Source organism: Epinephelus fuscoguttatus, linkage group LG8, assembly GCF_011397635.1.
Source record: "Epinephelus fuscoguttatus linkage group LG8, E.fuscoguttatus.final_Chr_v1".
NCBI classification, from domain to species: Eukaryota; Metazoa; Chordata; class Actinopteri; order Perciformes; family Serranidae; genus Epinephelus; species Epinephelus fuscoguttatus.
Window position 1 is genome coordinate 7,432,897 of NC_064759.1, and position 17,835 is coordinate 7,450,731.

The 17,835-nt window shown below is 40.8% G+C and overlaps 1 protein-coding gene across 3 annotated transcripts in view; it reads right to left on the reverse strand.

The window, feature by feature from the left end:
- Nucleotides 1–86: 86 nt before the first annotated feature.
- Nucleotides 87–17,835, reverse strand: part of LOC125892557 (glucocorticoid-induced transcript 1 protein) — a 28,737-nt gene continuing 10,988 nt past the window's right edge. Inside the window, exons 4-9 of one of the 3 annotated variants that reach the window (XM_049582557.1) lie at nt 13,237–13,326; nt 9,038–9,163; nt 7,934–8,071; nt 5,110–5,296; nt 2,698–2,818; nt 87–2,369 (exon numbers count right to left, since the gene is read on the reverse strand). In XM_049582557.1, the coding sequence (XP_049438514.1) occupies nt 2,018–2,369; nt 2,698–2,818; nt 5,110–5,296; nt 7,934–8,071; nt 9,038–9,163; nt 13,237–13,326 (1,014 nt within the window). In that variant the 3' untranslated portion in view covers nt 87–2,017. The remainder of the gene's footprint in view (nt 2,370–2,697; nt 2,819–5,109; nt 5,297–7,933; nt 8,072–9,037; nt 9,164–13,236; nt 13,327–17,835) is intronic. The other 2 variants (XM_049582555.1, XM_049582556.1) reach the window with 2 other exon arrangements.

Here is a 17,835-nt window from a genome sequence, read left to right on the forward strand (position 1 = left end):
AATCCAAAAAGAGACTTTTTTTGTTTTCTTTATTGAAAAAACACACACAAGATCTACATAAAAATGCGTAATACACACGAGAACTGAATCACCATTGCCAAACATGGCAACCATTTCTTAACTGCACTGCACAATGAGCTTGTGAATAAAATCAGAATTAGTATGATTGAAACTCTTGGAGCTGCAAGCAGAAGAGAGTATCTCAACTTAATTTGTGTGGAATGTGTTGCATATTGTTCATACTTGTGATTCTGTGCAAGTAAGTGGCTTGATAGACCAAAGTTTTGGAATGAAACATTTACTAGTTCAAAGTTTACCTGGTCTACATCAGTCAAGTTTTTTTGTTTTTTGTTTTTTAAATATGTTCTGGTGTTAAACTTGTGCAGGTAACGTTAGGGCACATCTGGTTGGATCTCTATATTGAGCCAAACTGTGTTACACAAAAACTGTTAGTGTAGCGTTACTTCAAACAAAAAAATCAATTGCACACTCAAGTTCTGATTGTTTTAACTTACAAGTTGGTCTAAAATAAAAAATAGTGATTATCATCTCACTTCCAAGTAAGTGCTTAGGCTTGGTCCAACGATTATCGCCTGTGTTTGAAACACTCTGAACCAGTGTTTGTATGTAGCTGAAGTGTTTATAAACCAAATGCACATAAACATTCTGCTTCTGGCACAAAAACAGTGCCTCCTGCGTCCCAAATACATGACAGGCCTGTCATCATTCTGCAGTTTGCTTTGGTACATATTTAACAAAGGGGAGAAACAAACGACATATCTGTCAATTTGTGAGGGTGTAGCTTATGTAGCTAGTTCGGCTTACACGAGTAGTCACGGTTGACTAAAGCAACAGCGATCTCTGGAATGTGTCATAGCACCTGAAACTCTAACCTGAAGAGGTTAACGCAAAAGTCACTTGTCACAAGCTGTGACACCAATCGGTTGATTCAGTCCGTTATAATCTCCCTCTCCAGGGGGAAAAAATAAAACATTTCTGCAAAAGACTGGAATGTCTTTCTGTAGAAGAAAGTCATAAACACTGGGGAAAGGCAACATAGTCCAAGCAAGTACATTCCACATGACCTGAGTTATTGTTCTGTGTAGTGTGGGGCAATAAAACAAGGCAATGGGGGAGTTGTGTGCTTTGTGATTGGTTATTTGATCGCTGAAAAACAGCTGATATTTTGCATTTTTTGTGTTGAGCTAACCGAGTTTTAATAGGGATCAGACTAGAATGCAGATCTAGGTCTTGGCTTGTCGGCCTGTTGGGTGGAGCATCAAGCAAACTGCTGGTTTCACAAAGACATTGTGCTACAAATACTTTAAAATAAACAAATAAAAAAATAGGCCATGGCCTGTATCATTCTGAGCCATGTCTTAACAAGTGCAAACATTGTGGTTAATGTGGGGCGATGTATTCTGACTGTGAGACATCCTGATATGCTAAATACATAAACCGAGCATTTCCATCCTGTCAAAAAGCTTACGTGTATGTACTTAAGATGTTAGCTCGCTGAACACTGAACAGCTAATAAGCTGGTTAGATAACATGAGTAGAATGTGTTTCTCATAGCTGTCTCTTGTGAGAGATTTTTCCTTTTTAATTTCATCTCGATAAACTGCCGGCACCTCGTGACACAATCATGTGAGCAGTCATTTCTACCTTTTTTTTTTTTTTTTTTTTGCAAAAGAAAGCAAAGCTATTTTTGTTAGGGGTGTTGTCAGGGTACGGAGGAGAAGGCTAGGTTAGTGATGGGTGACAGGAGGCTGTGCCCAAGGTCAGCACATTTCTGACCAAACCATCAGGCGTGTACGGCAGGACGCCGGTACCATTATCGTACTTTTGTTTGTCATGTCTAGACCTCGGGCAGTCCCTGCTGGCTAACGTTAGGATTAACGGAGTGCGAATATTTTTTTGTTTGTTTTTGTTTTGCCTTTTTTTTGTTTTAAAACCACACCACCTGAGCAGCTGTAATGTTTCAGCTGTAGGTGGTTTGGTTATGAATACCTGAGAACTAGCTGGTGAGGAGAACTTGTCCTGAGCCATCTTTCCCCACGTCTGTGTCGGGGCTCTGGCTGTCTGTGCTATTGTCTGTTTTCATGCCTGTGCTTGTGTCGGTGCTCCAGTCAGCGGAGGCCGGAAAGGTAGGTAGTGGTGCAGTGGGCAGAGTCGGGGTCACCTGAGGCCCTGGGCTGTCGTTGCCATGGAGACCGAGGTTGGCGGAGGAGCAGGATGAGGGAGAGACGGGGGAGAAGAGGGAGGAGCAGAGGAGTTTGACGGGGCAGAAGGCCGAGCCCCTGGGAATGAAGTTCACCTTGTTTTTGTCAGGGCACGAGAAGAGAGGGAAGCCTTTTGATTTGCCAGACCTGAGGACGACAGGAAAAAGTACTGAGCTCAACTTTGTTTTATTTTCTGTTTATATAACTACTCTGATTAAATGCAAGCTGTTTATCCTACACAGCCGTGTTGCCCTCATCTCTACCACCCACAATGCAAATCAGGTTGTTAGCTTCACTGTAGTATTGTCTAACAGGATCTCACAGTCCATGAAATAGTACAGTAAACTGCATTGTTTTCCTTTTAATGATCAGCACACTCTGTGCTCACACTGCACACAGAAGCACAGAAGTGTCAAATATGAGGGTGCGTTTAGAAACACAGATTGTAAAGTGAAAAACAAGAAAAAATACTTACACCATCTCCTCAAACACTTTGACCTTCTCACAGCCCTCTGGAGGTTCCCGCTTGAACATGTAGCTGTTGTTAGGTTTGGGAGATGTGGCAAACTTGGGGAGAGGAGAACTGCACACACTGTCTGGAAACACACAGTAAAGAATATTACATAGAAGGAGGAAACAAACCTGATGGTAACTGATTCTTAGGAGCTGCAATCTGCTTACAGTGGGGCTGTGTGTCACTTCAATACGAGATTCTGTACTGATACTAAATCAATACCTTGCTTCGTGGAATATAAACCCTTTATTCGTCATTAAACAAAAGAAGCCAAACTTCTCAGATGTTAAACACAAGCTGCAATACAAGAGCTCTGACTGAATAAGATGCTGCTTATCTAAAACTGGAGATTGTCTGCAAGAATTTGAAACAAGCTTTTAGTATCTAAATGGAGTGGTGAGGTTGAGGTTCAGAACTCTGGGCAAGATTTTAGTGTTCAAATTGTTGTTCATGTCTCCTTGTCAGTGTTTTGAACGCCAAAGAAAATCTTAGTAATTCAAGCAAAGATGCATGCAAGAAGCAAATGACTAAAACTAAAATAAGGTCAAGTCACAGCGCTGCATAGCAATAAAATCAATAAAACTTCTTTGCTTCAGGGGGGATGTAACGACAATGTACAACATATCGATATATTTTCAAGCAAGAATATAGATTTAGACAACACCGTTTATATCATTATAGGGTCAAGTTGAGTTACGTAACGCGTACCAGTGTGCCTCTCTCCTCTTTCACACACCGCACAGCTCCTCAGAGAGACACAGTGCGGCTCCTCTGTTTAATCTGTCTGTTATGTCTGTAAATCGGTCTATATGTTGCACGTGCTACACTAAATCAGTCTGTGACATGAATGAAATGACCGCAGTAGCACATTTGTAATCCAGCACTGCGCTGCATGTGTGGGAGACAGAGCTGCTTCATTGTGTCAGGTGAGTGTTTGTTTGTTTGTTAGCTTGTGTGTGAGGTGGATGATCACACATCACAGTTCATCTTGGTAGTTGTAGTCTGTTGTGTGACACTGAGACAGTGCCTGGATGCTGGTGACATGTCACACATGACACTCGTCTAGTTTTGTGGCCTGTAGCTCCAGTGCTATATGCAAAATGTTAACGTAAAGCCCTGCTATCTATTTCATATAATTTTTTATTTACATGTTGTGCAACTGTACATTTTCAAACAGGAAATAAAACCCCTGTCTTTGCATTTTATTTTGATCACAGTCTGTTTTTATAAAAGTGCTTGTAACATATCAGATTTGGCTTTGACTTGCAACTGAACATGTAGCCCATTTTATAGAAAATACCGCGATATATATCATGTATCGTCAGTCAGCCTGAAAATACAGAAACATACATTTTTATCCATATCGCCCAGCCCTACTTTACTTATATTTTTACGTCTTAAAAAGAATGCTCCTTCGCTGTCCTGTAATTTTCTCAGACTCATGTTGGACAGAAAGAAAAGCTCAAATTCATGCACGCATTCTTCTTCTTCGTTAAAACCTGGTGCCCTGTTTACCCACAATGCAACTCAACCACCAACACCTTGGTTAGCGATCCAGGTGTGTTAAAGCATGGTCTTTACTTGCTGTAGCGTCCCCGGCACGAGGTTTGCATGCCAGAAAATGACCTAATTACCTCTTTCACATAAAGCGTGAAGGCCCTGAAAGTTCTCTCTGCGCTTAGTTGTGCACGTCTGAATTTTTGTGATGGGGTACCCACTGTGCTTTTCAGTTCAACATGAACACTGGCAGAGGAGCTTTGCCTGTACAGACATTTCTACAACTCTTCATTGAGGGACTGCAGGGACAGTCAAACTGCCTTAATTTCTTGGAGAGAGCTGCCACACTGGGGAGAGAAGAGGCTGTTTGCAGCAGGGTGTGGAAGAACACGAGAGATGTCAGTAAAAGCTAGAAAACAGTCTCATGGAAATAGTGGCAACCTGTGGTATAAAATAATTATGACTTGGAGGTAAGCAACAGTAATAATCATAGTACACAAATGCAATGTTAGGCAAAATGCTGGTGTTTACTACTGTTGCTAGGCAGCCTACTTTTCCCATCTTGTTCTCCTGGTAACATTTGTTGACTTTTTGCTCATGCACAGAATATTTTGTTTGTATGCTCCCTGGCATTATGGAGCATATTGCAGCGAACAACGTGCTAAGCATAAAGGTTTCCGCGCATCTACTAACAAATCTTAATGTAGCCTCACACAGAGATAAAGAGCGGGCTACAGAGGTCTGATAAGATCTCTTATTCCTAAACCCTGACTCAAGTGGCATCACATTGAGTAAATTTTGGGCTTCATACAACTTTTGCCCCCTGACATGTAGAGCTCCTCTCTGAAGCTACAAACAAACAAACAAGAGACACACCTTTGTCGATGTCCTCTGCAGAGCACGGGCTTCCATCAGGAGAGTGGACGTGGTCGGAGCTGCAGGGGCGGGGCGAGGGGCTGGAGTCACCACTTGAAGGGGCCTGTGTGTCTGTGTCACGTGTGTCACTGCTGCTGTAGTGATGAGGAGGGAAAGGGGCGCGGCGGCCATCTACCGCATCCATGGCCTGTGAGGTCGGAGTGCAGAAGAGGTGGTGAGAGGTCATGCGTTAACGTGCGTGAATCCTAAACTGTCAGAGTAGTGGTGCTTAATGTTCAGAGAGAATCATAACTCAAAGGTCACAGTCAATCACCCGTAACAGGCAACATGTCCTTGAAAAACCCACGTGAACTGATGAAACGCTCCTGCGCACCTCGCTGGACGATGTCACTCAGGGTTAAGAGCATCAGCTGAAATATCCTAAGTCTAAGAATGAATGAAACTGAAAGGCCTCTGGTGTGTTTGCCTGTCTGTTAAAAGGGCAACTGGAGAAGCAAACACCACACCAGATGGTAATATTTGACAGTAGATGAACAGTTTTCTGCTTTGGCACAACTGATTCAAATAGAAGAGCAGGAGAAAAAAGGGCTGGGTGCACAGCAGACTGTAAATCTGTAGTTATACGTATGTTGGTGTGTGTGTGTGTGTGTGTGTGTGTGTGTGTGTGTGTGTGTGTATGATGTTCTAAGAGGGGAGTTTTACAGACCTGCCAAGGTTCACTACCCCACGTCAGTCAAGATTTAAGGGTGTCCTCACCTCTAAGCGATTTAATTCAGTATGAGTAAGAATATATGCGTCTTACTCTCTGACTGTATGGTGTGCAATGCTGTGACTTTATTAAACTGTGTTTGCATGCATTTAATAAATGTTAAAAATAGCCTCTAAAGTATTTTAAATTGAACTTATGGGCCTGTTTCACTCGTTTATTGACAAACATTACTGATGTAAACACATCTTTCACAGATGTGAAATATATTTATGATTGTTGCCTAATGTTACATCTGCGTCAAGTAGCATTGTGTTATCTGACACCTGCAGGACAGTGGGTGCACTAATGAGAGTAGTTAGGGCTGTGATGGTATGGTCGGTTCTTACTGTGATGAAAAAGCATCATGTCCCTGCAGTTTGGTGGTATACCGCTCCAGCCAGGTTGCAAAACTTTATCTAGATAGCTTTTCTACTGGGCATTAACCCCATGCTTACATGTGTATTAGGAAAAAAAATAGAGCTGAGGCTTAAATAAACGTTTCAGGTCACGTTTAAGCCTGTGAGACTCAGCTATGACGCAAAGCTGCACAGAGCCGGTGCAGACAGCTGCATAGATTAAAATGTGAGGGTATCTGTTGCGTCTGAAGCGCCTGCAGTCTAGATACAAGGAGACAAGCAACTGAAATTTTGTTTTCCTCAAGAAGCCCTTGAACAAAGGATGGAAGACAGTCAGTGATGATGACTAGAATGATTCTTGTGTTCATTATATTTCATATCACAACCTCCTGCAACATAAGAAAAAACTAGATTGACCACCCCAAGGTTGTACATCTCCTCGCTCCAGTCAAGTTTTTCCTACAGATCACATTCATGTCTGTGAAAACATGGATGCTTCACACAAATCTTCCTCCCAGCAACACAAAAGATCTACACAATCAGCACAGTTTCAAGATCAGTGTCACCAATTCAGTATCTGACCAAATGTCTCCCCTTCTGTTCCTGAGATATGACGCTGAGTAATGGCCAGGAGTGTTTTATGCAGAACATTATGATGTCACAGTGAAGCTGACCTTTGACCTTGTGAATATAAAATGTCATCACTTATCATCATATCCTGTTAGATATTTGTGTGAATTTGTCATAATCAGTCTTACCTTGAATAATGGTCAAAAACATGTTTTATGAGGTCACACTGACCTTGACTTTTGACCTTCCACCACCAAATTCTAATCAGGTTATTCTTTAGTCCAAATGGCCGTTTGAGTCAATTTTGGAAAAATTCCCTTATAGTATTCTTGAGATATTGCATTCACGAAAATGAGATGACTGCAAGGTCACATTGACCTTGACCACCAAAATGTAATTAGTTCACTGGTGAGTCTAAGTGAATAATTGTGTCAAATTTGAAGAAATTCCCTTAAAGTGTTCTTAACATATCACATTCACAAGACTGAGACCGACAAGATCACAGTGACCTTGACCTTTGACCTACAACCAGCAAATTCTAATCAGTTCTTCACTGAATCAAAGTAGGCGTTTGTGCCAAATTTGAAGAAATTCCCTCAAGGTGTTCATAAAATATCCCATTCCCAAGAATGAGATGAACACAACGTCATGGTGACCTAGACCTTTGACCACCAAAATCTAATCAGTTCATCATCGTCAAAGTGGACATTTGTGCCAAATTTGAAACAACAAAAACAAAAAAGACAACAACTCTTGAGGCGTTCTTGAGATATCGCTTTCACAATAGGATGGACAGGCAGGCAGATGGACCAGTAAACCAGATAACTTAATACATGTAAGAAACTGTGTAGCCGACATGTACAGATACTTTATGATTAATTAATTAACACACTTTGCAGCCATTTTGTTGACGGTTGTGCACCAACTCTGAGATATTTAAAGTGTCAGAAATTCCAGTCACAATTACAACTAGGAAGCTGCTGTAAGCAACTTTTTTTCCACTTGGCTGCTGTTAATTACAGTCTGTACGACGTGACATGACGTAGTGTCAGGTGAGTAATCTTAGAAACTTGCAGTTCAAAACGCACTCTGATTTTTTTTTTTTTTTAAAAGACTGCTTGACCCATTGCTGGTGTGTACACATCCCTACCTGTATCCCTTGCTCCCAGTCCTCTCTGATAAACACATTTTCCAGCTCATGGCTGATGCCCTCCACACTGCTCGGCACTCTGCATATGAGGGATTTTGGCACAGGGATTGTTGACAGGGCTGATGAAGTTCCCTTGAACTGGAAAGATGACATAAAAACTAAGTGAAAAGAAATGTATACATCAAAATAATTCGATAATGCATTTGTGCAACCTGTGCAATTGTGCAATAAATACATAATGCTGCATATGTCTTTAACTCTGTGACACCACAATCTGCCTGCGGTATTGAATTGTCGTTGATCCAGTTTCATGAGATATTTAATGGGTGGAGGCGTTCGGTTTAAATACATGTCTCTAAAGTGGGATTAAATGTCATGGGGAACAAAAACACAGCCATGATTGTGATCTCCCACATGTGTGTATGTGGCATAGCATATCACTGTTTATGTTCATTTTCCCACAGTGGTCGATGTGTTCTGTTGCTGGGCATCTGTTAATGAATGAACTGCAAACAAGGAGAGGACAGAACATGCCCGGACACATTCCCTCTCTCTTATCCTCTTCTGACACAACTGGTCAGTATGGACTCATTAACTAGACTTCCTCGGTCACATGCAGCGTGACATACGTCATCATGAACTTAGATTATGATCAAATATGGCCTCTACACAAGACTAAAGGAACTATTACTACAGTATACAGTCACGTCCATACTACTCTTACTCCTCAAATAGTGACTACATAATTAATGCATGCTGACAACCTACAGCTTAATGACCGTTAAACTAATGCAGCAAATGAAAAAGTGAAACCCTGATTTCTAATTTGATGCCATTAAATGAGTAATACAGAAACCCACTCTGCTGAACCCCACTTTATTCATATTCAGTCCTCTTATCTCAAACAGCTGTGATACGGTTTGCTCACCGTCTCTTTCATTTGTATGTTTTTTGCTCGGCTGCTAAGCTACCTTATCATGTCCCTGCTGTCAGGGTAAAATCTTGCATCACCAAAGTCAGTGTTAGTTAATGTTTTTTTCACCTGAACAGAGCACACCAGTGACTCAGTTTGGCAAGGCATGAATACTGACATGAATAACTCACCTGCGGTTGGCATGCAGTGCCATGCTGCGCCTGTTGCTGCAGCTGCAGTGAGCTCTGCTCCCTGTCTTTGCTCTGCCGGCTGACCTGTTTGCTGCGCTGCAGCTGCAGTCTCAGTTTAGCAATCTGCTGGAAGAAAAGTAACATCACTTCAGCAAATGACAGATCACAATCCTGAGGGCAGTATTTCTATCATCGTGCGAATTTTAACTTTTCCCATCAGTGAAATGAATGAAGCCAGAAGATAAGCATATTCGCTCCCATGAGGGGTCATTCTGTTCAAAATCATTTAAATATTTGGTTTATAGAACTCTAAATATCTTGTTTTATTAGACCAACAGTTCTAAACCCCAAAATCATCAATTTACTACAATGTCAAGAAAAAAGCTGCAAATTCTCACATTTGGGGAGGTGGAACTATTAAACGTTTTGCATTTTTGCCTACAAAAGTGAATAAAATGCTTGGTCAAAATCATTGCCCAATCGTTGCAGCTCTACTTTATTTAAAATATAAAAGAATTATAATGGAGGTGCTAATCACTGGCAATAGACTTGATTGTAGAAAACAAGTGTCGCACACTGTGGCTCCATATGCACTTCTTTTATTTTATTTTGATGATGTTTCGGCTGTTGGGCCTTCTTCAAAATATGTTTGTTGATTTTGAAAAAGGCCCAACAGCCAGAACATCATCAAAATAAAAGAAATGCACATGGAGCCAGAGTGTGCGACACTTGTTTTTACAGTCAACTTTACTGTTCTTCCTTTTTGCAGCAGCTGCGAGAACAATGATTATGTTTACATGCACAAAATAGTCCAATTTTTGCCCTTATTCCCAAAGACAATATTCCTATTAGTTTCCTACTGATGGCGACTTTTTCGACCTTGCAAACACAGCCTCCCTTTTTCATTCCTTCAACAACCCTCTTAAAAAGGGCAGTGTTGCGATATTTGCGCATACCCAATCATAACTTTCAAAAGTAGGTGTGTTTCTCCTTCCAACCAGAAATGTGGGCTTTTCTTTTGGGCATACATTTCCACCCCAGCCCTGCAAACTGTTGGCAAGTTGTTTTTTTGTACAACATATCCATGACACTGCACAGAGCCAACTGTAAACAGACAAGAGGTGTTGCAAACTGCCGTGAAAACTCCAGTTGAGAAGCATCCGAATGCGCTGTATACATGTGCAAATAATGCTATAAAAACCCAAATACTATCGACATATCCCATGTCTTAAACAGAAAACGCTTTATTTGGAAAAAGACCTATTTTAGAATATTTAAACAAGATAAGCTGTTTACATAACCAGCATCAAATTCATAATACTGTCATATTCAGAATAATAGAATATTAGTGTGCATGTAAACATAGCCAATGAAAACCTACATTAATGCGGATATTGCGCTTTTTGTCAAATTATTATTTTCTTATCATTTTAAGGATGGCTGGGAGGCTGTTTTCTCTTATGTGGCTTAAAACACTAATACACAAATATATGTGCTACTGTACACAAAGGATTGACTTGACTTGAGTATTGCTGCAAGCTAGAATAGTGCATATCCTCAGTCATGTACGTCCGATGATGAAACAAGTTAGGTCAATGGGTGTTTCTGCATCTGGCCCAGTATCAGCCTAAAAACAGGATACCCTTTGTGAGCCTAACAGACGCAGTTGTACTATGCAGACAAAGGTGTGGTCTTCAGTGCTGATCTTGTAATCCTGGCAACACAGTCAACAAAGAGACTTGCTCTTTTCATAGATGTCCTCCCACACATGTAATCGCAGAGGTTAGAGAGCTAGAATACAGTTCACTACATTCATCGAGTGACCACAGCAGTCGATAATGACAAGTCCAGGCAATCCCGATGTAATCTCAGAGGATGATAAAGAGAGGTTTCCTGGCTGTGCTATGCTATTGATCGCACAGGCCAAGGCCCTGGAAGGGTCTCAAAGTCAAAAACTAGTTATAGTGTATGACTACGTTAAAACTTGAATATGATGTTTGAAATCTGATTCACACAATCAGATTTCATGAGATCAAACTGTGAGTCCATGGCCGAGGAAGTAGGTTTTGTGTGTCTCTCGTGGTTGTGTCTTAAATGTGTCTCTTCCTGTCTCCTCTTTTCAACTTTTGGTACTGCTAAACTGCTGTGTGACGATCGGAATTTATATCCACGCAATGTCCTGTTCTATTCACAATAAATGCCTAAAAAAATGTATTTTCGTCTTAACAATTTAATAGTAATGTGAGTAAAATCAAATTATTAACCATCCAGATCTGTCACTTAATGCACCAAGCACAGACTGTATATAAAGATGGGTAACATGTCTTCACTTCCCACATTCTCCACCTCCCAGCGTACAAAAATGAAGCCAAAATATCCAAGACATAGGTGCTGCCATCTCGCACTGGTGACGTCATTAGGAGCCAGAGTCTGCGCAGTAGCGCTCAGGAAGTAGATTCAGTTCCTGCCCAAACACACGTCCAACCTAACTGCATGTAGCGCCACTGATCGTGAGCCACTGAAGCCAGCCACCAGGGGATGACCGAGATGTTTTGGCTTTACTTTCGGGGAGCTGTCATGCCTCTCGGGGGTGTGCCATATCATATTGTTCGCAATAATACCGGAATTACTTTTAATATGATGAGAAAAATTCATATTGTGATATTTGCAATATTTCAACTTGTTGACACACTGACATCATACTGCAAAAATACCCTGAAATTTTTTTAGGGACATATCACCCATCTTTATATACAGTCAGTGGCATTATAAGACAAGTGTAATTGTAGCCTTGCTAGTAGTAATGTGCAGGGGTATCTGAGTCAGGGTCTTTAACCTCGCTCATTATCAGAGCTAATCTCATAAACCTACAAACCAGAGCTCAAAGTTTCTGGTAATGACCATCTCTAGTTTAGTTTAGTTTAGTTTAGTTATTTTCCAGCTGACATCCTCTGTGGTTTGTTTATATGAACGGTCAACAGATAGGTACAGTGCTTTGTTTACATGATGTTACAGGAGTGCATATTTAGCGGAATCAGTGTGGACAGAGAGACACTCACTCGCTGTTAGGACATGGTGTTAGGCCTACAAATTGTCAGATGGAAGTATTTTTACCAGACATTATGCCTGGAGAGAGTAAAATATGACAGACTCCAACAGATTTTTCTGATCAAAAACCAAATAACTGAAAATCTAAGCACAGCAGCGGCGATTATAAAGCTGCGTGCTGTGTGAGAGACAGAGTGAGGGGAAGAGAAGGTGGAAGGTGGACTATTGCACAATGTTTCTGTGAGTTATGAAAAACTTACTCAAAACGCTTTGTCGACTGATGACCCATCTGCCTGAAACTCACGAAACTTGTTAACATATTGACCTACCATACCTGTGTTTTAAGAGGCTGAGCGTTATACACCATCTTTAGCATTTTGGTCATGAAAGCAATTTATAGAATTTAGTTCTGCGTGCTGATCGTTACATCTGGTGCAATAGATTCTTGACAGTGTACTTGTGAGTTTGTAAAAAAGTTCTGAATGGTGAGGTTTTTTTTCTTCTCAACACTAACAAAAACCCAAGACATCTGTGTGTGATTATTATGTTGGAACTAAATATTGATGATACACAGATGTCAGATCTTGTGCTTTAAACAGGAAAATATGAATGTCTATTGTGTTGCATGCGCATCTGTAAGGCTTTTAAGAACACTAGTAGTTACCCTAAATAAGTTCACTGAGTGCGAGCTAAAGAAGGAACAATATGGCTGTATCACCCCTGAGGAGCTCCCGAACCGTCTCTCAAAAACAACAGGCCATAATAAGATGCGAGGGTGCTGTTGAGTGGGAAACAGAGGGGAGAAGGAGGTTAAATTTAGACTGTGGTCTGGAGAGTTGGAGAACTAATAGCTCCATGTGGTCAGCTGGTTGGCCACCAAACCCAGCAGATAGACAAGAGTGGAAACCAACCTTAAGGAGCATAATATTTAGGCTGACCTCAGACCCTGACAAATAAAACACATTTCGAATAAATGGAATGAACCTCAAAAATGACAAAAACATGCTCTTTGAACTGGATGTGTGAATGCTTTCAGCCAGTCTGGCCTAGTTTAGTGTCAGATGGACTGATGACACGACTCCAGTGTGTTAATCCACTGTCTGTGGTGTTTGTGGACTTGGCTGAACCAAAGTTAAGACAGGTGAATCTACCTCTTTGAGGTGGTCTGCGCTGCCCCAGGAAGCTGACCGCTGGTGAGGACTTCCCTGTTCTGCTCCCTCATCAATCCAGAGACCTGGAGTCTGAAACACAGAAATACATGCTGACACATAACCACATGCTACAAAACTCTATATCATTTCCTCAAACACACACAGCTCATGCTATTGATATGTGCTCCGAATGTACTGTACAGCACCGTGGCCACCAAATAGCATATCTTATGTTGCTGAGGCAGACAAAGATAAATATGATGTACTCCTGCACAAGAGCATAAACACAAGTTACCATTGTATGTGGCTGCAAAGATATCTAAAAAGAATACAGTACATCATCCTTAAAGCCTAAGATTAGCTAACCTGCAGTTTCTGAGATTTGTTTACGTGGCAGGTTGGCCTAATGTTTACAGAGATCAGATCAATGAGATGTCACAGATGCAGTCTGTTCAGTCTTGGTGCATACATGCATAACAACAGTCACCTGTCCTATTAAATGCCCTTTATCTATTTTTTACATATCTTAATTGCACATTGAAGGAATACTTCCCACACAACATGACCATGTGTATACCAGTCAGTCATGCCATTTCATCTCAAATTCGTGAAGGTTTTCTCGCCTGCCTCCATGGAAAATGGCTAACAAATGGATTTATTAATTGACTGAGAACCACATTTAAAACAGCTAAACTGTATCCAAACATCTGTTTACAAACTGTCACACAACTTGCACAGTATAATCCAAGTCTCATTTATCCTGTTGTTTCCAAACACATGCATTCTCACTAAAAAAAAACAAACTTCTCTTTGAAGAGAGCATAAAAAAGTTTCACAATCAGTTTAGTTTTAAATAGTAATGTTTTGGTGAAAATGAATCTGTCTGGGAAGTACTGAGCATACCACTGGATAAATGAGACTTGGAATATGCAGCACACGTGTGAGAGTTTGTAAGTTTGTGCTGGGTTTACACGTGGTTACCAATCAATGAATCCACGTGTTCACTGTTTTTCATGGAGGCATGTGAGAAAAGCAAAGTTTTCTTCACGAATTCGAAGTAACACAACATAACGAACTGATACAAATGGCCATTTTGCAGGTGAACTATTCCTTTAAAAATACAGTTATTCAAAATGATATATGAATACAAACACATTTTTGGCAACATATACTTAAATGTACATACATTTTGAGTAAATAAAAGATTGTGCATGAGAAGTAGGATCCACAACACTTAAAGACTTCTTCATGAAATGTCCTTGATAAAGACACTGAATAGCCGACCTGCCACCTCACTGTGAATTCACTCCAGATGTGAGCATCAACAAAATACCTTAAAAGTAAAATGTTTGGACAAGCACTTGAAAGAGATGTGGGTGAAGGCAGTAATGAGTGCCGTGTGCTCAAAAGTAAAGCTGCAAATCTGGAATCAATGAAAACGAGAAAAACAGTCATGAAATACCATCCCCGAGGAAAGAACTACATTCAACAGGAAAAACAAAACTCATAGCATGTTTGATTGCTTCCATTAGTGAGCCAGGTTAAGATAAATACATCTGTGATGCGGCTAAACCGGCTTGTACATTCCAAAATCCACCAGCCATTTAACAAGCCAAACATAGCTCGAGAAAATAATTACAGGGCTACCAAATAATATAGTGTTACCTGCCTTGTCAGCCAGAGGTGACATTTACAAGGACTTTACTAGCAGCTGGTGCTAGTTTCCCACCTGGGAGTTTCCATCTTTCATCTCTAACTATTTAGCCTATTTACACCACACTGATTTGGCAGAATCAATATAGAGCACAATGCCAGGCTTATGCCAGGCTTACATTTCTATCATTAGTAAACCAGTAAAAAAACATTTGATATACAAAGCATCCCCTGCCAGAGAGCATAGAGGCAGCTCTGTCTCACTAAACATGTCTTTTAGACCTCTACTGCATAAACAAGGAAACGGTTAAGTTATGTAAATATATGCAAAAAGAGAAACAGACTGAGGATGTTTCATAGTCGTCTGAAACCACATACTTCCTCCTGATTATGCATATCAACAGTGCCTCTGGTCCTCCAACAAATCCTCAAACATCTGACGTTTTATGGTCAGCAGCACAGTGGTACGAAACATCTTAAATGTCAGTGTCTTCACACTGCCTTGTGCCTGACCCCACACAGACAGAAAAACCTCTATGGCTCTCCAACTACTGCACAAGCCTTGCCTATGATATGGAATATCACACTGTGAATAATGAGGAACACCCGTGCAGCCGTTTGCGTTGGATTGCTGGCACTGGCTTCCCCAGAAAAGGACAGCGAATTAAATGGGTGCTTGTGCTCTCATAAAAGGGACCACTGTGCTTGGCCACGTTGGATGGCAGATGTGTAGCTAGCCCTTAGCATTAACATTTTGTGCATGGCCTATGGATTGGCTTGTGCTGTTTGATGCCTCTGCCAGACATTGAGAGACTTGATGCTGAAGCTTAATCTGTTCATACAAAATGCAGATTGCTGTAAAAGGGCACACAGGCTTTATGGAGCTGTGGATTTAGCCATTGAGGAAAAACTAAATTCTCACAGATGTTCTGTGACGTCAAATAGGGAATGCTACTCACTACTTGCAACTCAATGAAATCTGAAACGCTTTGTTTGGCAGTAAGTGATATGTGTAGGTTTTCACAGGGTTACGTAATACTGGTTAAAAATGAAAAGCACAATCATTTTGAGAATAGAAAAAAAAGGGGGGATCATGTTCGGGGTTCATTGTCATTCTGTCATGGTGTTATTGGGCATATTTTGAGTTACAAGTTTTTCTTCCATTTGCTTCATTCTCATTTTTATGAGCCTTAAATCAAATTTAACGTTTTTAATTTGACGTATGGCAAAGAATGTGTGCTTAGTGTTAAAAGCGATGACAGGAAGTTCACAAGTACACAAAAAAAGGTCAACAGTTCAGGACAACTGAGGTGAGAATTATGCCTACAGCTAGTACCGCAGTTGTTTTTCATTTTAGTCGACATTTAAACAAACATTGGCTTGTGGGTTTAAAATACATTTTCAAACACTCAATGTTTCAGACACAAAAAGGGACTTTTTACATTCAGCTGTGCTAAAATTGCAGACAAACTCCCCCACACTAACTTAAAGAGGAATACATGTCTTGCAACGTTTCAGTACCTAGACCTTTTGAAAGTCTAGTCACCGAAAGTTGCAATAACTGTTTGTCTTCTGCAAGTTAGAGTGCAAGAGTTTGTCTGCAAATTGTGTCCTACTCGGCCCTCTCAAACGCACCTGTTTTGAAATAGATGTATTAAGTATTCTCCCGTTTTAAATCTAAAGAAAGCTAATAACTTTAGAGATGTCAAAGTAGGAGTTGCTTTTTCTTTATGGCCGATATCTCAGTTTGCAGTTTAACTCCCAGTTTTCCCTCAGGTATATATAGTATCCGAAGACAGTTAAAAATACTGCAGGCTATCTTTCATGATTGACACTCCCCCCCTCCCAAAAAATGGCTGTTAACAAGAACACCCACCTTTATTTACCTCAGAGGCTCTTTTATCATGCTAGCTCTTGAACTTCCGGCCTGAGTTGTGTGCTTTGTAGACTTGTGTGCCAGGTGTTGTCCCTGATAGTGTACTGCTGTGCAGATAAAACTCTGCCTGCAGCTTACTTCCCATTATGATTCCCACCCAAAGGGTTACATGCAGGCAACATCCTCAAGAATCCAGCTCTGTTCCAAAGCAGGAAATAATGACTGGGCTTCAATAGAGGTGCAGTGGAATTTGTGCTGGTTTGTTTAGATTGCATGCTGAGACATGCGAGCGGAGAGTGCCACTGCTATCATTTGATGGGATTTAGAGATGAGGAAAACATGCATTCTGATTTGGTGAGTTGGCTTTGTGCATCTGTTGTATTGTTCAGGTCTAAAACTCACTGAGCATTACAGAAAATGGATAAATGTCTCTAAGAATGCATTTTTTGTAGATAGCTTCTGCTTTATTCATCCATTTCCACATAAACCAATAATCAACAACATACACATCAGATTACAATCCGTTCTTATGAAGCAGAAATGGGGTACAGTGATGGCAGATGCCATGTAATACAGCACTAAAGTAGGATTCAATGTGTGTGTCCATCTTAACATCCTGACTAATCATTTCCATACTGTTCATTGATGGTTCGATGGTGTTCATTATGTCTTCAGTTTCTAAATATGACTTTAGTTGTTCTTTTTTCTCAGACAGGTGTTAGGATGTTACATACCTTGACATGTTTTGGCGGAAACTTCTGCCTTCCTCAGAAGGGTCACTTGGTGGTGGTTGCGACGTGTCTCTATCGCCTCCTTAAAATCAGCTGATTGACAGATCAGCCCGTCACAACCACCGCCAAGTAACACTTCTGAGGAAGGCAGAAGTTTCCGCCAAAACATGTCAAAGTATGTAACATCCTAACACATGTCTTCTTGTTCATTGATTCATTGATGGTCTATCCATTTTGGCAGCACTGCATTTAAAGAGATGGAGCATCTACTCCTCTTTTGCATAAAGTTAAATCTAGGCTACTTTTTCCAAATTTGGGGCGTCTAGCCTGTGATACCCC